The sequence below is a fragment of the Parasteatoda tepidariorum genome, chromosome 7, assembly GCF_982258835.1.
Source record: "Parasteatoda tepidariorum strain Cologne lab strain chromosome 7, Ptep-v5.0, whole genome shotgun sequence".
Taxonomy (NCBI): domain Eukaryota; kingdom Metazoa; phylum Arthropoda; class Arachnida; order Araneae; family Theridiidae; genus Parasteatoda; species Parasteatoda tepidariorum.
Genome location: NC_141761.1, coordinates 87,818,483 through 87,841,700, shown reverse-complemented (window position 1 = coordinate 87,841,700; position 23,218 = coordinate 87,818,483). Strand labels below are relative to the sequence as shown.

The 23,218-nt window shown below is 30.7% G+C and overlaps 1 protein-coding gene across 1 annotated transcript in view; it reads left to right on the top strand.

The window, feature by feature from the left end:
- Positions 1-19,595, top strand: part of LOC147807296 (SEC14 domain and spectrin repeat-containing protein 1-like) — a 36,186-nt gene extending 16,591 nt beyond the window's left edge. Inside the window, exons 5-9 of the mRNA XM_087168874.1 lie at positions 4,565-4,682; positions 7,841-8,064; positions 9,918-10,040; positions 14,740-14,922; positions 19,398-19,595. Of these exons, the coding sequence (XP_087025000.1) occupies positions 4,565-4,682; positions 7,841-8,064; positions 9,918-10,040; positions 14,740-14,922; positions 19,398-19,595 (846 nt within the window). The remainder of the gene's footprint in view (positions 1-4,564; positions 4,683-7,840; positions 8,065-9,917; positions 10,041-14,739; positions 14,923-19,397) is intronic.
- The last annotated feature ends 3,623 nt before the right edge of the window (positions 19,596-23,218 follow it).

The window sequence follows — 23,218 nt, the reverse complement described above, 5'->3', positions numbered from 1 at the left end:
TTAAAACGGAAAATAAAAATATTCAATTGATAAAGAGAAATATTCACATTTTTAAGAAATGATGAATTACAATAGTATTGATCGCATTAATTTTTTAATCTCCATCAACAGCATTTATAATTTCAGCATTAAAATTTTTGAAAATTAATACTATAAATTCAGAAGAAATATTCATGAAAAAAGCTTTCACAAAGTTAATTAACACAATTTTAGCATCCTATGAAATTATGATTTAAATAAAAAAAGACTGCAAAAATTACGCGGATAATTTTTCCCCCTCCAATGTTACGGAATGTGTTTTACCCTCCATTATTGCCCCATTCTTAAAAATAAGTTTTTTGTTTAATTAAAGTTTTTATTACTGAGAATAATAAAATATTATGAAAATTTTTAATGAACCTTTTTTAAAGAATAATTTTTTAACATTTCTATTGTTAAAAATAAAAATGGTAGTTAATTTGTTTGTATTAAAATAAAAATTATCATTATTTAAACGAATTATCCTTATTTATACAAATTATTGTTGGTGTATAATGTTTTTTTTAATTGGTTTATTTCACATGAGAGAGAGAGTAAATGTATAACAGATTTGGTGTTAGAGTTCTGCTCTACGTAATCATATGATATACATAATATAATAATAGTTATCATATAAGATAAAAATAAAGTTGTAAATTTAAAAAATTAGAAAAAGGAAAAAGAAAAACACCTTTCAGAGCTGATATGATGCATTCTCAATCGTGTTATTTTCCTGCTTTTAGAATCAATAGTTTTTCGGTCATTTTTATTTATTTATTTTTAGTATATTAATCTGCAATGAATATCACTTTTGTGCCAAAAGAGCAGAAGAAAATTAATTTCAATAAAATAAAGACATTGATGATCTTAAGGAACCGATATTAAATTGTACCTCCTAAAAGTTGAAGAATAATCGAAAATACGAAAACAAATTTTTTATTTCAAGGTACTTTATTTATTATTTTTTTATTGACTAGGATTTTCTTAAAAAATTAAAGGTTGAATTTCCTTTTCAAATAAAAACAAAGTTTTTAAAAGTAAAAAGAATTCAAAATATTATTTAACAATTAAAAAAAATTAAATTCGTAACATAAACTAATCCATACACCAACAACAAACGGTAAAATCATGAACTAATGTACTATTTAAATGTATTTGATATACGAACAACTATCTGAAACAATTCAAATAGTACATAAATGCATAATTATTAAAGCATTAAATAATTTAAGGAAATGAAAACATTTGCTTACCTCTTTCGATATCTATTTTACGTTTCCTTGTTATTTAATTTATCAAACTGATGTAAAAAAAATAACGACAACAACAACAACAGAAAAAACAACCAAATAATTTAAAACAATTAAACAAAATAAAAAAATATGCTTTCTTTTGAAATTGATAACTTAAATTATGTAATTAAAAGAGCTAAAAAAAAAATTTAACAGAGAGCGTTTATTAAAGTTAGTCTAAGAAATGTCTCATCACAAAAAGACCAGACCAGAGAAAATGTCAACAAGTCCTCCCCAGTTTAGATCCCTTAAAAGCTTAAAACACCTGTTTTCTCAGAAAATCTAGATAATTGCTTGTTTGAGACGATTTACGAAGAGATATCCAAATAAGATATGTTTCTGTGGATATCTGACATTTTAAAAAGAGGACAAAGGAGCAAAAGGCCATAAAAATGAAAATTTAAGAAGCTAAGTACTTTTACCCTCAGTGTGTAACATGAGGTGGCTGTTTTTGAGGAGTCAAATAACTGTCTTTGGGGGGAGGGGGTTTGGCCACCAGAATTATATGCCAAAGTGGATGGAAAGGAAATTGTTGAAAGTCAGGGGTGGCTTTGAAACCAATTTTTATCAGTGAAGGTTGCATTTTATTACTCTTTCCGCCAGGGAAGGGCAAAAGAGATGAAGTTGGGATGAGATTTTCTTTTAATTATATAGAAAGTTATACATGAAAAAAAAGTCTTTGTCTTAAGAAAGTTTTTTAGACAGTTTTTTTTTCTTTCTGAAATTACCAATTTAACTTAATTTTATTTTCACGAATGTTTAAATTTCAATAAGGGCAAAGCAAATTATTCGCCTTTCAATTAAATTTCAGAGGAAAATAAAAGTTTTAATTTCAAAAATAGCTTTAAAGTAGAAAAAAAAACAGTACTTTTTTTCAAAAGTTACCAATTTAACTTGACTTCATTCTCACGAATTTCCGAATTTCAGAAGTGGCTAAGAACACTATTCACCCCCTCAATTACATTTCAGAGGAAAAAAATATTTAAAAAAAAAACTTTAAAGTTGAAATTTTTTCTTTCTAAAATTACCAATTTAACTTTATTTTCACGAAAGGCTAAATTTCAGAAGGGGCGAAGCACATTTTTCGCTCCCTTATTTTAAATTCCCAGTAAAATAAAGTTTTTGATTTCGAAAATAACTTTAAAGCAGAAAAAAAATAGGGCCTTTTTTCTAAATTTATCAATTTAACTTGACATTATTTTCACGAATGGCTAAATTTCAGAAGGGGCGAAGCACATTTTTCACCCTTCAATTAAATTTCAGAGGTAAACAAAGTTTTTTACTTAGAAAATAGCTTTAAAGGGGAAAAAATGGTGTTTTTTTTCCTAAAGTTATCAATTTAACTTCACTTCATTCTCATGAATGTCTAAATATCGAAAGGGGTCTAATGTCTAAATATCACTCAATTAAACTTCAGAAGAAAATAGTGCTTAAAAAAAAAAAAAAAAAAAAAAAAAAAAAAAAAAAAAAAAACAACGAAAGTTGAAAAAGGGTTCTTTTTTTTCTTTCTAAAATTGCCAATTTAACTTAACTTTATTTTCACGAATGGCAAAATTTCAGAAGGGGTGAAGCACATTATTCGCCCCTTCAATTTCAATTCACAGTAAAATAAAGTTTTTAATTTCGAAAATAGCTTTAAAGTAGAAAAAGAAATGGATCTTTTTTTCTAAAGTTACCAATTGAACTTGACTTCTTTCTCACGAATATCTAAATTTTATAAAAGGCTAAGTACACTATTCGCCTCTTCAATTAAATTTAAGGCAAAAAAAATGTTTTTTTTTTTTTTTTTTTAAAAAAAGTTCTTTATTTTTCTTCCAAATTACCAACTTAATTTTATTTTCACGAATGGCTAAATTTTAGAAGGGGCGAAGCACACTATTCGCTCCCTCAATTGAATTTCAAAAGAAAATAGTGTTTTTTTTTTCTTACATTTTTTTTATAAAAACTTCAAAGTTTAGAAAAAGTTCTTTTTCGTCTTCTGAAATTGTCAATTGAACTTAACTATGGTTTCAAGAATGGCTAAATTTCAGAAGGGGCGAAGCACATTATTCGCCCCCTCAATTTAAATTCACAGTAAAATAAGTAATTTTAAATTCACAGTAAAATAAGTAATTTTTGATTTCGAAAATAACCTTAAAGTTGAAAAAGAAATGGTTATTTTTTTCTAAAGTTATCAATTTAACTTGACATTATTATCACAAATGGCAAAATTTCAAGAGGGTCGAAGTACATTACTCACCCTTCATTTAAATTTCAGAATTAAATTAAGTTTTTTTCTTAGAAAATCGCTTCAAAGTTGAAAAAAGTTTTTTTCTTCCTTTAAGTTTACTAATTTAAATTTACTTTATTTTTGTGAATGTCTAAATTTCAGAAGGGGCGAAACGCAATATAGGCCCTTTTAGTAAATTTCAGAAGACAATAAGGTTTTCTTTTTGAAAAATAGCTTCAAAATTGAAAGAAAAAATTTTTTTTTCCTAAAATTACCAATTTTACCTAAATTTATTTCTTGCCTTCATATTTATTATAACCTCTTACTTTAATTTCAGAGGAAAATTAGGTTTTTTACTTGGAAAATAGCTACAAAATTTAACTAAAAAGTTACTTTTTTCTAAAATTTTACTTTTTGACTATTTTTTACTCGGAATTTTACTTGATTTTATTTTCTCGAATGTTTAAATTTCAGGAGGGGCGAAATATATTGTTTGCCCCCTCACTAAAATTTCAGAGGGGGCGACTGCCCCCTCTGCCCCCCCGGCTGGCACGCCACTGACTGTATGGTGGATGTTCCAGCTTCAGTAGCCCGACTCGCCTGTATGTTCCATAGTGGATGATAGCTTGTGTAACCACCTTCTCTTCGACGTGCTGACTATATGCACACTGGCTATATGCAACGTCAAACGTTGCTCATACATCAGTCTCTTTACCAATAAAAGGTGCAATACATGCAGTTACGGTGCGTCCCATTTCGTCTAATGAAAAGTTAGACGCACTGGCCAGGTTTCATTTGAGTGACCCTTATATATGAAATGAAACTTAGATGCGTGTGATTTTACTGACCTTTGCGCAACAAAAGTTATTAAGGCTTTTGTAAGATACACCATAAATTTAAGAGAATAATCAAACCAGACCAGATACCTGGCATGAGAGTCCTGCTACTATATGTCAGTTTTGTCTCTCGGGTCGTAACTTCAAGACCCGTCATGAAAATATTCGAAATACTGTTATAACTTCCTTTTGCAAAATTTTCATTTCAGTTTCGCAAAGAAGTTCAATCCATCAAAGACTTTTCAGATGACTTCGATGTGAAGAGTGATTCGTTCGAAGGAATGGATGTAACAGTCAACATGATCCACACTTTTACAAATCTGTTATGTAAGTAGTTGCAAGAGATTTGATTTCATAACACTGACTTTAAAAACATCATCTGAAAAATCAACATATTTAACCTTTTGACGCAGAATTTTCGTTAAACATATTTTTCATGCGTGTTTCATTATTTTATGTTAAATTGGATAAAAATAAGTAAAAAATATTATATTAAGCTTTTAATAATTTATGGTTACAGCATGAAATAACGGTGTCTGTTTCAGAGTTAAAGGTGAAATCTTCCAAATATGACTCACTTCTAATCAATAATTTTTCTAATTTGTACTTATATTTGCTGTTATTTCGATTTAAGTTAAACAGTTATTCATCATTGAAATTTTATAAATTTACAAAATTAATTATCGATAAATTCTTGAATGAGAAAAAAAACTTTTTTTTTCAAAGCACTTTTTTGAGTTTTATATTTTAGTACAAATATAATTCCGATAACATAGCAAATTTTTTTAGCAACCATTAGACTGTTTTTTGTAATTAAAAAATATCATAATATATTTTTACGTGTAATTAGAGTGTCAGAAAAGGAATATATAAAAGGGGTCTCATCTGCTTCAAAGGGTTAATTTTAAATTTACTTCTTATGTATTTAGCTGCATACTTTTATCAATATGGGGAAATTTACAAATCAATTTAGTATTTGAAAGGGTCGTGTAGTTAATTAAAGTATAAAAAGATGCTACGTGCTAATATTAATGTTTAAAGCATGTGATAATGCATATATTTAAAATACAGGGTGTTTATAAAGTCCCGGACCCACTTTGATGTTTAATAACTCATAAAATAATAAAGATAGATTAAAATTAACAACATAAATGGTTACATAGACTCAAAAAGTTTCATGACCCTTGTCAATGAACTTCCACGTGTGCCCCCTTCGTCGCACGGAGAATATCAAGTCGATAGTCAATTTCACGCCAGGTAGCGGCAAGCATGTCAGCATCCACAGAGACTATTGCGGTTGTAATTCTGGCTTTTAGGTCATCAATGTTCGACACGATCCTCCTGTAAACATTGTCCTTTATAAATCCCCAAAGAAAATTGTCCAGCTGCGTTATATCAGGTAATCTGGGTGGCCAAAGAATAGGAAGAATACTCCTCGCCCAATCCATCTTCCTGGAAAATGGTCATTCAAAGAACTACGAACGATGATACCCCAATGAGGTGGTGCACCATCTTGTTGCAGAAAGACATGTGACTGAAGCTCTTCTAGTTGTGGAAATACGAAGTTTTCCAACATGTCTATAAGTATAAGACTAATGATACCGTCTTTTCTGCAAAAAAGAAAGGCCCAATGACTCGGTCGTGCATTAGTCCACACCACACATTATCCTTTGGGGAATCCCTTTGTGTCTCACGGAATTCATGGGGTTTTCAGATCCCCATATGCGCACATTATGGCGATTAACAATGCCAGAAACATGAAATCCCAGAATTACAAGCGCAATAGCCTCCGTGGATGCTGACATGCTTGCCGTTACCTGGCGTGAAATTGACTATTGACTTGATATTCTCCGTGTGACGAAGGGGGCACTCGTGGAAGTTCATTGACAAGGGTCATGAAACTTTTTGAGTCTATGTAACCATTTATGTTATTAATTTTAATCTATCTTTATTGTTTTATGAGTTATTAAACATCAAAATGGATCCGGGACTTTATAAACACCCTGTATATTACAATTTTTTCATGAAATAAGCAATACATATTTTGTCTGCATCTCATCCTCGTAGACGCGAATGCATAGTTTATGAGAGCAACTGACTGCATTTTTTCTAGGCATAAAAATTACTAATATTTTTTTTTCCATTCTAAAAAGTTAATGAAATAAGTATATTGGGTGTTTCACAATCGTTAATATGTATTTTTACGAAGTAAAAAAAGAAAGGTCATATTAAGAGACAATTTTGTACGAAAGAAAGAGATCATCGATATAGACTTCATTAAAGAGTCGGCATAAAAAAACGTTTAAATTTGCTGATGAAGTTGCTTCCCTTTTCAAATATTCTCTATCTTCAAACGATCAAAAACGAGTTTTCCTCTCTTTAACTAATAAATTGCTACCACTAAAGTGTGTATTTCCTTACGTAATTCCTTACGTGGATCTGGAAAAAATACATTATAGGCGATGTTTACAGAACACCCCGAAGGAGAAAAACAGTTACAATTGTGTACCTTTCTACCACATGTTTCAAATCTCCATGTGATAGAAGAAAAGAGATAACGAAGTCAAATTTTTTTTATAGAATACGTCATCTGTTACGCTGAAAAAAGTTTGGTGTTTAGTTGTCACCATTTTCTTGGCGTTAAGGTTAAACTAAATACATTTTGAAGTACAGAACTGTAGTTATCGTGTGAAAAATTATATATAATTGACAAATTAGCAATTATATGAAAGATATATTGCTAAAAATGTACTTGATTCTTAAGAGGAGTTAGTAGGGCATATACTGCTAAAACTGACCTTTTTCGATGTACTTTTTCTCAGCATATAAACAAGATATTGCTTCAGTTTCTTTTTCGCAGAATATTTACCTATACATGTTTGCACTGTGATAACTGCTAATACGCATCTGTGGCAGACTTTTTTTCAAGAAATAATGAACTGAAAACTTTTAATTTTTTAAAAAGTTCCATTTTTGAGTAAAAATTTTTCAATACTCAAAAAGTATCCTGTTAACATTAAAACTTTATAAAGCACGCAACTGATACAATCTAAAATATCCCCCGAAAGATTTCGAAGCGATATCATAAATAGTTTCTTCGAAAAGGTACATCGTAAAAGGTCAGTCTTAGCATTACTGATATATGTCCTACCGACTAACCTTAAACGAAATATCTTTGAAATAGAGTCATAAATTGATTCGAATATGTATGAAAATATGTATTCTCAGTAAACAATGAAACGAAAAAATAAATAAAACTATAACAGTGAAAAAGTCAATAAAAAATGTGACTTTATGAGCTGCAAAAAAATGTAGACTACCTCAGCACCAAAAATAGGGGCATCTATATACTAAAATTTTTTTACAGTGTTATGATCAACCCCTATCTCAAAATACAGATTTTCTCTCTTAGGTTAACATATTTTTGCAATATACTTACCATATGATCAAAATACCAATACACAAAATGATGTAATGTTTTACAGGCAATCTAGCTGGTGCAGTTTTATCTCAAGGGTTGCAATTAATCGAGACACTCAGAAAAGTTCGATTATCCGAGAAGAAAAGACTAAGTCACCATCAGCACATAGGAGGATGGCTTGCTTTTGTCGAAGTTGAAAAAGAATTTAGACTCAAGGAACTGGAGAATCTAACATTTAAAGTTCATGCTCGGTGGCAAATGCAAAGATGCGAGTTTGGAATAAAAGAGGTAAGGTAAATGATGAAAAATGATAAAAGAGTTAAATGATGAAAGAGTATGATCATTTGGCAATTGTTGAGCTTAACGGAAAAAGGTTTTCCGCTAAACTCATTAGTTTTATTTTATAATCAGCTTTGAACAGCAGACCCAGTCCTTAGTTTACGACTATCAATGTTCAACTCCATAGCCCTGTAATTTTGAACTCAACCCAGAAGACAAAGGATACAAACTAGCCTTCGTAAAGTACTTTTCTGATTGAACCTTACATAAGTGGAAAAACATGTAAACCTCCCACGATTAACCCGATGGCAAAGGGATTCTACTCTATTGTCCGTCGACCAATGAGAATACTTCATGTCAGCACTGTGGTTGGTGCGAGCCGGGAGCAGAATTCATTTCAACCAGTCACTACTGAGATTCGAATCTAAGGCACCTTATTTGGGAGGAAAACGATCTATGCCCTGACCCATCGAGGCTCAAGCTCATTAAGTGCCAATATTTTTTTAAAAAAGCATTTGAAATTTCTCGGAAAAAGACCTTAATTTAGTCTAATTTTATTATACAACATTGAGGTATTTATTTATGTTTATAAATGTCAGAGATTTCAGTGGAATTGTAAAAGAGATCCTAAATGCATTTGGCAAACAAACGGTCAATATGTAACCCGATAAAATTTAACAGCAAATTAAAGCGCCAAGCATATATGAACGTTATAAATCAAGCTGTTCAGCTGATAGTTAGGTTAATTGAAGGCTTGCAGACTAAAGTGAAAGGCAAAGCATTAATCTTTTTTTTCTCTCCTTAAAATGAATACGTTAAACAGTTAATTTACTCAAATTCACCCCATAGAAATGTATTAAGCACTATATAGAACTATACTTAACACTAAACAGCACTATACTTCGAACCTTTATTCGATTCAGCTCATCACGAAATTTTAAAATATCATGTTTTACAACTTGGTAGTTCCCGAATCTGCTTTTATAAGAGTTTTTTTTTCTTCCCAACTGTTAATAAAACGACCAGCTTTAAATTCAATTGATATAGACTAGTGCAGGGAAGGCGAACCAATGGCACGCGTGCTATTTATGGCACCCGACATAATATTTCGGGCACGCCACCAGTCACATTTGTTATTACACAAATGGTATTACACTATGAAGCATATGTAACAATTAAATTAAAATTCACAAAAACACACAAAATAGTAAACAACTATTAATAAAAAATTAACAATTAATTCTAAAAAACAATTAATAACCATAGAAAACAAGCTAACAATAAATAACTAACAAAAAAATTAACAGTCCTGCTTAAACTAACATCTTACAACCTAATATAAGTTATTTGTCATCTAATTTGCAACAACAGAAGTCGCACTGATGTTACTTTAAGTTGAATTACGCGCATAACTGAGACACTGCAAAATGTTCTTTTTTTCAATGTAAATAAAGAGTTTTGAGTTGATAGTATTTATTATTATTTTCCCAATAATCACGAAGTCAAAATTATTTGACGGCACGTCTATGACCTCATCAAGCAATTTTTTTAGAAAAAATGGCACGTTGGTGTATGAAAGTTTGCTACCCCAGGACTAGTGTAATATTGTTAAGTACAGGAGTTCAGCTTCTATTAAAACTTGAAAGTTTGGTTTAGTGGTTCGCTCAATAACCTCGTGTTGAACCCTGAGTCAGTTGTCGTGGGTTCAGATTCTGCCGCATATCCCTCTTTTTTGCGATTCCACATTCGGGCTAATGATTTGCCCAAAACATACCACACGCAAAGATGCTAAATGTGATTAAAAAACGTATGAATTTTCATACTTTTTTTATTAATCCATTTTTTTTAATTGTTGATTTCAGGCAATGCGTTGGCTAAGGGATTTGTCTAAAGCAATGTTGGCACAAAGTAATGAAATTGGAGAATCGGCAGATGAAGCTGACGCCCTATTTCTGCAGCATATAAAATTCAAACAAGTAGCAGAGGTAAGACCTGACGAATTTATTTCTTTCAATTTTTACATAGAAGTGAAATATTAGTTGTTGCATCTCTCACTAGAGCAGATAAAGTATGTGCAAGCATTCTTATAAACTGTTTTCCTTCGTATTTAGGACATTACATCGATCCGAGTTATTAGAGAACTTAAAAGACTGTTTTAACTGTAATTTTCGTTAAATATTTATTTATTTAAGTATGAATGTAAACAATAATATAATTCATTTTAAATATAAGACGCATTATATATTTTTGTTTACCTAAATATTTAAATAAATATAAAATTAAAAATTACAAAATACAATACTTTCTACTATCTCCAAGGTTTATGTTATACATATTTATTTTACATATTGGAAGGTTTTTAATGCGCATTAGGATATAAGACGGTTTTAAAAAATTTGGTTAAAAATTTGCAGAATAAAGTTCAAACATTTTAATATATGAAAAAAAAATTCTTTCAAAAATATTAAGAAAAGGGATCTGTCCAGATGTTTTGTGAAAGGTCCGTTTTTGTAAAATTGTAAAAAAATTACTCGTAATTTGTGAATAAAAAATAAACGTTAAATCACATTCTTTCAACCAGGGTGACCAGCTTTTGTGAATTTGTGCAAATAGGGTCCTTTTATTGCAAAAAACTTTTTCAAGGCGTACAAGATTATGCTCAAAACTGTAAAATTATATTTAAAAAAAATTTAAATTTTAAAAAATAAACAGCAATTGCTGCTACTAAATTAGAGATGCAACATACAAATATTTGGTACTTAGCATATACTGATGAACGCAGAATATTCATTTTGGGCGAATGAAGGAAGAAGTGTCTGCCGAAGACAAAACTTAGTTCGTTTATACATTCGTCTTTCTTCCCCCCCCCCCTCTTTGAGAAGGGTTTATTCGATTAACAAAACAATAATGAAGATCAAAAATTTTTTGAAGGGTCCGATTGAAAGATAAATTATTTTGTGAAGGGTCCGTTTTTAAGTTAAAATATTTTGTGAAGGGTCCGTTTTTATGAAAAGATATTTTGTGAAGGGTCCGTCAACGGACCCAAATTTCTTCTAAACAGACCCCTGGTTATAATTTAAGTTTAAACCAAAACGGCATACTCAGGACAAAGATTTTCTTTTTGATTAAGAAATATTTCTTAGAAATAGTTTATTTGATTTACCGTGAAAGCGCATGTAAGAAAAATTTTTTTCCCCTTGTCTAGGTAAATATGACACGTAAGAAGATAAAAATCAGTAATTGTGTATATTGCTGTTATACTGACGACAACTAATTTTTTTAATATGTTTATATGCACTTTAAGTTGTACTATAATTAGATGCACAAAAGCCATTGTGAGTCTATATTGTAATTTATCGATTTAGCGTTCATTACATAACTTTCAATTCATTGTCTACATAGCTATTTTAGATGCACAAATAAATGTTTATACACAATTGCACTTTTTATATAGATATAAAAATTTAAGATTATCAAATTACGATAAAATGTACCTGCAAACAGGGTGCAAGTACTTTTTACTGTAAAATCCATTTCTACGGTAAACCTTCAAGGAGTAAAAAAACTGATATAACGTAATTTTTAATGTAAAACACTGTTTCTCTGTAGTTAAATAGTTATTACTGTAAAATATGCGGTATAAAATTTTACTGTAAAATGAATTTTACAGTAAAATTAATTTTTCAGATACTGCACTCAGGGTGCCGGCATTAATTTCTACCGTAATTTGTTCCGAAATTTTTTACAGTCTGTTTAGAAGAAATTTGGGTCCGTTAACGGACCCTTCACAAAATATCTTTTCATAAAAACGGACCCTTTACAAAATATTTTAACTTAAAAACGGACCCTTCACAAAATGATTTTTCTTTTAATCGGACCCTTCACAAATTTGTTCATCTTCATTATTGTTTTGTTAATCGAATAAACCCTTCCTAGGAAGAAATGTAAACAAACTAAATTTTGTCTTCCGCAGACGCTTCTTCCTTTATTCGTCCGAAAAGAATATTCTGCGTTCAGCTGTATAGGCTAAATACCAAATATTTATATGGTGCATCGCTAATTTAGTAGCTGCAATTGCTCTTTATTTTTTTTAATTATAATTTTACAGTGTTGAGCATAATCTTGTATGTCTTTACAATCAATTTAAAAACTCCTTGAAAAAGTTTTTTTTGCAATAACGGACCCTATTTTCACAAATTCACAAAAGCGGACCCTGGTTGAAAGAATGCGATTTAACGTTTATTTTATATTCACAAATTACGAGTAATTTTTTCACAATTTTACAAAAAACCGACCTCCTTTCACAAAATGTCTGGACAGACCCCTGACAGTGAACTTTACATAGTGGATCTTTTTAATCGAAAAAAAGGTAATAATAATTATATGTATAGACGCCACAACCAAATTCTTTAAAAGGGAAAAGGAAAAAAAAATTGAACCAAAAACCACCTTAAACCATTTTCTGTCGAAATTTCTTTTTATGGGCCTCAGCCCATAAAAAGAAATTTCTCTAAAAATTATCTGTTTTGCTTGAACAGTTCTAAATTGATTTTTAATTGCAAAGCGTAAATAAAGTAAATCAACAATTATTAAAAAAAAGCATCAAAACTACCTTCTAGAGAAAGTAAATTACTTCATTCTTTCCTCTTATCAAATATTTACGCAAGATTTTAAAGTCATACAGCAAAACACACACACATAAAAAAAACTTAAAAAGAGTTTTAAATTAACTGATTTTCAAAAACTACTTAAAAAAATATTCATTCCAGTAAGCATAACCTTGAAATATTGTTAACCCAAATAAAATATTGACTTACTGAAAACATTTAATTTTCTTGCAATTCAAATCTCACGCTGTGATTAAACAATTACTCAGGGTTATGTTGGTTAATCGATGTGTGATATTTTCCTTAAGGCATGTCCGATGTGTGATATTTTCCTTAAGAAAAAAATATAAGAGAAAAAGAGAGACCTATTTTTCTAAATAAATTCTTGGCAAACATAATAAAGTAAAAACACAAATATTTGCTCTTTCATTGTTCAATACGTTTTTAATTAAATTTAAAATACTTCATAAAGTTCATTATGTTATTTTAAACAGCGCATGAACAAATGTTAATAAAAGAACGACAAACAACAATAATAATAGAATACCTCTTTTTAAAATCATCTGAAACAAATGTCTCACAAATTTTTTGAATTTTAACCGATTTACTTAATTTAACCGATAGAATGTTGTGTTATTAAATAATTTCTGTTATTAGAAAACAAGTTGAAAAAGTATAATTTTTTTAAACTTTTAAACAAATAACGTTGAGCACAACAATGCATTTTTGTCGCATAAATGTATTTCTGTCAAGTCTATTATTAATTTCTAAAATGTCGTTTGAGATTGAAAAATTTTGGTTCCATTTCTGTCTAATGTTTTGACAATTATTTATTTTTGCATATGGCATTATTTTATAAAAAGTTTTCTTAGAATTTATTTACACCCAAAAATATTAGTTCCAAAAATATTAGGTGCAAATTTGTAAAATTAATTTTCAATGTGTCGTTTAAGGCGTAAAAAATTTATTTCGATTAATTATTATTAAATATTCCAAATTCTATAATGATGTAATTTTGCTCAAATTTAAGGAACATTATGTATAACTTCGTCCTAAGAATTTATTTATGCCAAAATATATTTGGTTTCGTGATGCAAATTTGTAAAATTAATTTTTGAAGGGTTTTTTATAACGCAGAAATTATGAGAAAAAACACTAAAAAACTAAATGTAACACTAAAACACTAAATGTATTGGAAACAAAATTGACATAAAATTAAGCAAACTAGTTGCAACTAGGGATCAAAAAAATTTAAAAATGTTGGTAGCCAATAAAAATGTCAGTCCCTACATAAATGAATGAAATACTTATTGCAATATAAAGTATTATATCAATTTTGAAAGAAATTTCGAAATAATAAAAATCTATGTAAATTTTCAATGTGCTATGATTCTACAATTAAATTTGCATATTATCTGAGTATTTGCGATAACGCGTAATAATGTCCACTCAAATTTATAAATTTGAGTGGAGAAAAAAAAATGAGCTGAAGTTTGAAGGAAAATTGCAAAATCTCGAATGCACATAAAAAAAAAATTCGCAATCGCTGTGATTAAGAACATATGTTTCTTATTATTTTGTTGACACAAAATTTAATTTACTCGTTTTTCTATATTTCAGTACGAAATTAACACGTCATGGAAATGTCGAATCGCAATTTCAAGTGATCTTCCTTCGACGTAATCGGATGAATTGGTTGAAGTTACCCTTTAAAAAAAATTCGCAATCGCTGTGATTAAGAACATATGTTTCTTATTATTTTGTTGACACAAAATTTAATTTACTCGTTTTTCTATATTTCAGTACGAAATTAACACGTCATGGAAATGTCGAATCGCAATTTCAAGTTATCATCTTTCAACGTCATCGGGTGACTTGGTTGAAATTACCTATTCGGTTTGAGATAGTTTATATTTTAATGTTTTATTCCAATTTCTTATACGGAAAATTAAAATACGTTTTAAATATTACTAGAGGGCATATAGCTGTTGTATAAGATGAGATGTGCATAAATTGTATTAATAATTTTCTCAAGTATATTTAAACCATGATAACGAAACCTTTTTTTTTTTTTCAGGAGTCTTTCAATACTGGGACAAAATTTCTGATGCTCCAAAGAGGTTTGAAAAATGATTTGAATTACGGAGACGGACAACTACACTCCGAGCTTATTAACACGTGGGACGAGTTCTTGAAGATATTTAAAGGCTGTGCCGAAAGACTGAATCTTTGCCAAAATTTTTATCGTAATATCACAAAGGTATGCAAAAAAGTGTTTGACAATATCTATCATTCATATTTAGATTGAAAGCTATTTTTGCCTACAGAATAGGTTTGCACCAATGTATTTTTTTAAGTAATTGACTTTATATTAATTCAACCCTTCTCAGAACTGATCAAAGAATTGTCTTTTATAACGTACAACAATTGTGTGATTTTATAGCTACCTGAAATAAAACGGTTTTCATTTACACATATTTCAAACAAGATATTTTTACTTGTTCAAAACGTGGAATATGCTTCTCTTACGATACTTAAAGCCTTTTAATATCTAAGTAGTTTTCAAAAACTTTTGAATGCGTGTTGATGAATCTAAAAACCTATTAATAAACGTGTTATACTACTAATGGATGCATCGATTGCCACTATTTGCACTGTTTGTCCGGGCACTTAGAATTTGATGTCAACCGGCAAAAATTAGTGGTAGGGGAGAGTGGGGTCAATTGTAATATTTTTTACTTAACTATTTTTAACTCACAAAAAATCCAATATATTATTAGTATTAATTGACAGACGAGTAAAGTAGACTATCCTCCACTAGAAAAAAAAATAAATACCTTATTTTAAATGTTATTATATTAGTTATTAACAATTTTTGACAGTCGTGCACTTGTTACAATTGTCCCCACTTATGGAATCAATTGTAACAGTTCATAAATTCAACTAAAACGTAGTTAATTATACATATTATCATACTTGTGATATATTTTTTTATTGATCAAAATATTAGTGATATTTTAGGAGTAAAACTAATAATGAGCAGAGACCTAAAGGGTTAATAAACTTTTAACTTTAAGGGGTCAAAAATTTTAATTTATGCTGTGAAAGGTAACAAATAAAATAATGCACATGCAGCATAATATAAATGATATAGAAAACTATTGGTGGTTCTTAAAGAGTTAAGTAATGGTTTGTAAACATAAGATTATTTATTTTCAGCTGTTACAATCGTCCCTTTACTTATTGTTACAATCGTCCCCAAGACGCCATTTCAGCTTCATTTGTTAAAAACAATGCTAGTTAATTAGCAAAACTAATCTTTTTTTCTTGAAATGTTAATTAAGGTGTTCACTTACATATTCGGTTAATAATTTTTATTTGTTTGAACAAAATTACTTTGTTACAATATAATATTCAAATACCCAAAAAGTACTTACGTAGCGTGAAAATATCTAGCGTAGCGTGATGTAACTCTTTCAAAAGTACATAAAAATGGTTGCCAGCAGGGGTGTACATGTAGATTTATTAAATACACCTTGTGCGCCACCTAGGAACCAAATCTAGAACCCGACACTCGAAATTTTTGCTCTGTTACAATCGTACCCTGTTACAATTGACCCCACTCTCCCCTAGTCAGTGAAGGCACCTCCCTCATTTTTTTCTTTTATTTTTGTTATTTTATTGAATACGCCTCATGATTTTAAAAATCCTGATATTTTTAAAACATAACTCATGAATCCCACATATGAGAACAGCTATTTTATCGTAAATTCTTATGGTTTTTTTAGCAGTTACTGTTGCTTATTTCTACATAGTTTTTTTGAAATCCATTTCATCAGATATTATTGCGCAGATGAATTTTGAATAATAACTCTTGGACGCACAGCATTTAGCTAAGCAGTTTAGGCTAATCACCTCAATAATTTCGAAAGATAGAAATAACATTTTTTTTAAAGTTTTTCAATTTATCTCACAAAGAACATACATTCCACATTTTAACTAACTTCTCGGAAAGTGGGAAAATTACTGATAAGCTAGTGGGTGATGGTTTTGCTTTCTATACTTAGAGATTTAATGCTTTAATGCTCGATTAAAAAATCAGTGTATTGAATACCAGACATTGGTCCCTTAACTTGAAACATAAGTGTAAGGAATATTGAGCAATGCTGCATATATCCCTACATTTCATTTAATCTCGTTAACCATATTTCCTACTGAGCCAGTTTGTCATTCTACATTGTATATGTTACCGGCAAAGTATGAAATCCGGCATTGTAAAGAACGCCTAGGCATTGAATAGAATGCCTAAAATTAGCCGACAAAGTATGAAATGATTTATATTTCACTCATTGTCTAGGCATTCTGTAGAATGCCAAATGAGAAACCGGCGAAGTATAAAATACATCTCCGATTCGTCAAAATGTCATTTAAAAATGACAAATTCAAAACGTCATCCGATTTGATATTCATTTATTCGTGGATATAATTACATTTATTCGATATTATAATACTTACTGACGATAGATTAGAAGAAACATCAGTGTTTGGAGTATCGGGCAAATGTATACCGGTCGGAGGCACTTGACCTCAAAAAAATATCAGTGTAGGGTATACCGGGCAGTGGCACTGAACCTTAAAAAAACATTATTGTAGGGTATACCGGGCAAATGTATACCGGACAGTGGCACTTGACCTTTAAAAAAACATCAGTGTAGGGTATACCGGGCAAATGTATACCGGGCAGTGGCACTGAACCCTAAAAAAACATCAGTGTAGGGCAGGGGTGGCGAACCTTTATACACCAACGTGCCATTTTTTCTAAAAAATTGTTTGATTAGGTCATAGACGTGCCGTCAAATGACTTTGACATCGTGATTATAGGGAAAATAATAATACTAAATACTATAAACTCAAAACTCCTTATTTACATTGAAAAAAAAACAAAAACATTTTGCAATGTCTCAGTTATACGCGTAATTCAACTTAAAGTAACATCAGTGTGACTTCTGTTGTTGCAGATTAGATGACAAATAACTTATATTAGGTTGTAAGATGTTAGTTTAAGCAGGACTGATGATTTTTTTGCTACTTATTTATTGTTAACTTGCTTAATAGGGTTATTAATTGTTTTTTTAGCATTAATTGTTAATTTTTTATTAATAATTTTTTATTATTTTGTGTGTTTTTTGTGAATTTTATTTTAATTGTTACATATGCCTCATAGTGTAATACCATTCGTGTAATAACAAATGTGATCGGTGGCGTGCCCAAAATATTGTGTCGGGTGCCATAAATGGCACGCGTGCCATTGGTTCGCCATCCCTGGTGTAGGGTATACCGGGCAATAGCACTTGACCTTAAAAAACATTAGTGTAGGGTATACCGGGCAAATGTATACCGGCAGTGGCACTGAACCCTAAGAAAACATCAGTGTAGGGTATACCGGGCAATAGCACCTGACCTTAAAAAAGCATCAGTGTAGGATATACCGAGCAGTGGCACTAGACCTAGTATATATTTCGGGCATTTACCAAAGGCCTAGTCATACTAGGTCTAGTTAAGTGCCATTGCCCGGTGTGTGCATACATTTGAACGGTATATCCTCCACTGATGTTTTTTTATGGTCAAGTGCCACTGCCCGGTATACCCTACACTGATGTTTTTTGAGGTCAAGTGCCATTGACCGGAATACATTTACCCGCTATACCCCACACTGATGTTTTTTTAAGGTCAAGTGCCACTGCCCGGTATACGTTTGCCCGGTATACCCTACACTGATGTTTTTTTAAGGTCAAGTGCCACTGCCCCAGTATGCATTTGCCTGATACTCCAAACACTGATGTTTCTTCTAATCCATCGTCAGTAAGTATTACCAGTAAGTATTAAAATATCGAATAAATGTAATTATATCCATGGTCAAGTTTAAGGTCAAGTGCTTCTAATCCATCGTCAGTAAGTATTACCAGTAAGTATTAAAATATCGAATAAATGTAATTATATCCATGAATGAATTAATATCAAATCGGTTGTTATAAAAAGCGACTATATAAGCGTCAACATTTACCGGTGAAAGGCAACAACCACCGATTTCGGTCATTCACAGTAACATGCACATCATTTACTTAATAACCTCATCAGGACGTTTATTTCATACTTTGCCTAAATAGCATTTGGCATTCTATAGAATGCCTAGGCATTTTATTCAATGACTAGGGAAAGTATGTAATACTTCTCACATTTCATACTTTGCCTAAAAACATCCGGCATTCTATACAATGCCGGCGTTTCATACTTTGCCGGTAACATATACAATGCCTTGGCAATAAGAGAAATATTTAATAATTTAATGCTTTTCTCGACGATTTTCGGCGCTGTACATAATGCTTGATTTCCAGCTTTGCCAGTAATATATATATCGACTTTCAGATTTAGAAATTTACGAAAATTTCACTGACATTAAGAAAGATATTTTTCTTTTTTATATTTTTATTCATTTTTTTAAAATTAACATTTCATTAATCGAAATTATTTCAATTTTACATTAAAAAATATATATTTTAAATAAATTCAAAGATTCGCTAATGGGGTGAATTTGAAACCAGTAATTTATCTTTCAGATTCTATTTAAAGAGTACTTCTTAAGAGTAATAAATTGTGAATATCAATTGCATTAATTTGCAACTCAAAGTAAAAAAAAAATTTAAACCTTTTAAACTAACTTTTCTTCTTTTACAGAATTTGAAAAATTTAGAGGATTTGAAAAAGACTATCCATTCTGGTTTATCTATTTTTGGAGAAATTAGACGACAGATAGTTATCAAGAGACACAGAAGAAGCTGGTTTAGGGTTATGGTTTCTGTGCAACAAAGCATAGAAACTGGTAAAAGACTTTTGCACTTGATGCAAAAACCTCTTATCTCATATCACGAGTAAGTATCATAAGTTAAAGACAGTAAAATACGATAAGATTAAAAAGTTAATAGAGATATACACTATCTACCAATAAGTATTTGGACACGTGGGATTGAAAAGAAAAACTAACTTTATTCATAATCAATAGTTGGTAGAGCATCCACGAGAGGCAATTACAGCGTGAACTCTCCGGGGCATACTTTCCACAAGTCCTTATGTGACGGCTGGTGGTATTTTCTTCCACTCGGCTTGGAGAAGACATGTAAGTTCCGTCACTGACTGTTCAGGGTAGTACACCCAATTCGACGATCCAACTCGTTCCAGAGGTTCTCGATAGGGTTCAGGTCTGAGTAGGCCATTCGATTAACCCCATTGGCACCATACCAAGCCTTGGTGACCCTCGCAACATGTAAGCTGGCATTGTCATCTTGGAAGTAACAGGGGTCCACCCCGTAAAACTGCCACAACGTAGGAAGCACATTGTCATCCAAAATAGTACGGTTGGCATCTTGCATGGGACTAATGCCGATGTTGTTCCCCTACACGATATATATCGGTGGAGGGCGTGACGTATCTCAGGACCGCAGATATAGTCATTTGCATAGGTGTCCAAATACTTATTGGTAGATAGTGTATATATAATTGCAAGCAAGTTACACTTCAAAAAGTCGAACTAAAATTCGAACTCTTAGTAATGTGGTGTTTTACATTTGGTGCAATGTGAGCTTCAATTTAAATACTTATATCAGAAAATATGATACTTAACATTCGGTACAGCGTTGATTTTTGTTTTACTGTAAATATGATTCTTTACGTTTGACGCAGTGTAATTGGGATATTTTATTTTGCTCTACAGATTTAATCGTTAGCACTTGGTGCAACATAAATTTTAATTTGGATTCGTTTCATTGTAACTATTATTTGGATGCTGTTTTTTATTGGAGTTTTGATTAGAATAATTTTTATTGTAAATATGATACTAGCCAGGGCGCTAAATTTCCACTCGCCATCTCGCCATAGGTGAACAAAACTTTGGGGCTAGCAAATAATTAACAAAATTTAACTGTAGTGTAGCAGAGTTTACTTCTAATGTAACAGAGTTTACTTCTAATGTAACAGAGTTTTAACTCTAGTACAACAGAGTTAGACTCTAGTGTAACAGAGTTTGATTCGAGAATCGCTGAGTCCGAGAGTTACAGAGTTTGTTTCTAGGACTGCAATTGACAGATAGTACTTCTGGTCATGGCTAAAGAGAACAGAAGGGCTGGTTCACTCCTTTGAAGAAACTCTCGCCTCGCCAATCCTCCGATTTTCTCTAGTGACGTCACTTTGGCGCAAAGCTCGCACTTTTACTTCAAGAACGGAGCGTTTGGCCTTACTAGCTCTAACTAATATTGGATCATTTCTTTTTGTGACATATTCTAAGACATTTGTTATTTTCTATAATGACTTTCCTCAGTTTCTGCAGTGAATTTACAGAAATTTAAAACTATTATCGAAATGCCAGTTTGCGCGATTGCAACTTGCAAAAATTCTGATAAAAAAAAACAAAAGGAAAAACGTGTTCCTTAAAGTAAACGAACAACTATGTAAAGAATAGATTCCGAAATGACACAGTTAATATAAAACAGCTATACGTTTATTCTATTATTAAGAACTTTTATAAAAATTCATTATCTAAATAGAAACCGCCTCGTTACTTCAAAAAGAAAGGTGAAAAAAATTAAAAAATAGATAAAGTCAAAGAAAATTAAAATGTAAATAAAAAGTATAAATAAAATATATAGTTGAAATTCTCCTAATTTCATAACATATTTTTCATGTAGTTATTCTAAATATTCATGATTACTTTGAAAATTACATTCTCTTAAATTTAAATATCTATAAATTATATCATCGTAAATTTAAATATCTATAAACAATTGCAAAATTTATAACGTCCTTATGAACTTAAATTATTATTTTGTTTCAGTAATTAGCGTATAAGGTTGATGTTTCCTAATGATTAAGTATGAACAAATTGCTTTTAACGGCATATTTAAAAATTAGGGATTCTAAATTTAACTCAACTTATTGTTATAACAAAATATGTAGATTAAAAAGTGCCAATATATGCTTTAATTTTTCTTAATAATTAAAGTTAAAACAGAACTTTTTAAAATAAAGTATTTATAGTGTCATTTTCGCCAACTAGTAAAATATTTTTATAAGTATAAAATGGTATTTCTTTAATATAATGGCCAAGAAAGCTTTTTTGAACTATGTTTATGAACGGAAATAAAGTGTTAATTACGTAAAGTTTGAAAGATAATAACCAGAAAATGTCTAACTTATTTTTACAAAGAGTAATATCATAATATCTTTGCTAGCGATCTCCGAGATTTGTGGACACATTGACGTCATGAGGAGGGAAATCGTAGCTTCAGCTCTAAGAGAGGAGTTAGAGCCCCTGAATTAGACAGGCCGACTCTTCATCTATTTTTGCTCCAAAGAGCTAACATAAGCACAATACTAACATAACGTTAACTTGCAAACTTTTTTGCTCCAATATTGCTTGATAGGTCAGCTCTGATAGTATAGAAGCCTTAAGAGGAGTGAACTAGCCCTTCTATTCTCTTTAGCCCTGACTTCTGGTACTTGACTTTTCTTATTTTAATGACTTTTAATCATATGTGGATGATATTGAAACCATACTAACCATTGATACCTTACAAGAACCCTATTTTAAGTTAATATTATAATTACTTTGCAATAAATGTGTTCCTTTTTTGAGTTTCTACATTCTTTCATGGTTTTGGACAGTAACAAGTCCTTTATACTACATCCACTAGCAGTTTAAAATTGTTCTTATTTTTCGTGAAAATAGCGATAGACGAATTTTTGTCGCACACCCTAGGTTGATCCCTACGCAAGCTGATGTACGTGGTCAACCACCCGCTCACTGATAGCAACCAGTAACGCTTGACTTCAATGTTCTACAAAGAACCGTCTCTTTTGCGGCCAGTCCACTGCGGGATCATCCGTAACATCTATTTTTACTATACTATACAGTCATTACTATACTATACATTACTGTACTATACAGTGAAATACTATACAGTCATTTTTACAATAATATTTGTTTAATTAGAATGATTCAGTGATTTTACCGTAGTTGTTGTTGAGAAAATTACGGTATGTGTGATAAAAATGGATTTTATTTTAAAAATTAGGAACATCTTGAATGCCGATTTTTTATACTGTAATTTGATCCGAAATTTTTTACAGTGCAGCAATTTTTCCAGATAAGACTTAATGCGGAACCGTTTTTTATATGAGAGTGTTATGCAACTGGACAAAACAAGGAAAGAACTAACAAAAAACAGTCAGAAAACTGTCACTTGTCTTTAAAATGGCTCTTCTAACCATTATAGATTCACCGCCAACAACTATATTATATCCCGAAAGGTGTAGAATAAAGGAAACATTAAATTCAAAACGTCTCAACAAGCATTCCTCTCACTTAACAGACGGTTTCTTTGTCCTAGCAATTAAACTAATATTAGAAAAAAGGAAAGGTATTTGTAAGGATTTATAAGCAGGGTCTCTAGTGAGGGAAACTCTTGAATAAGGGTGCCTGACTTCATTAAAATACCGTTTCCTCC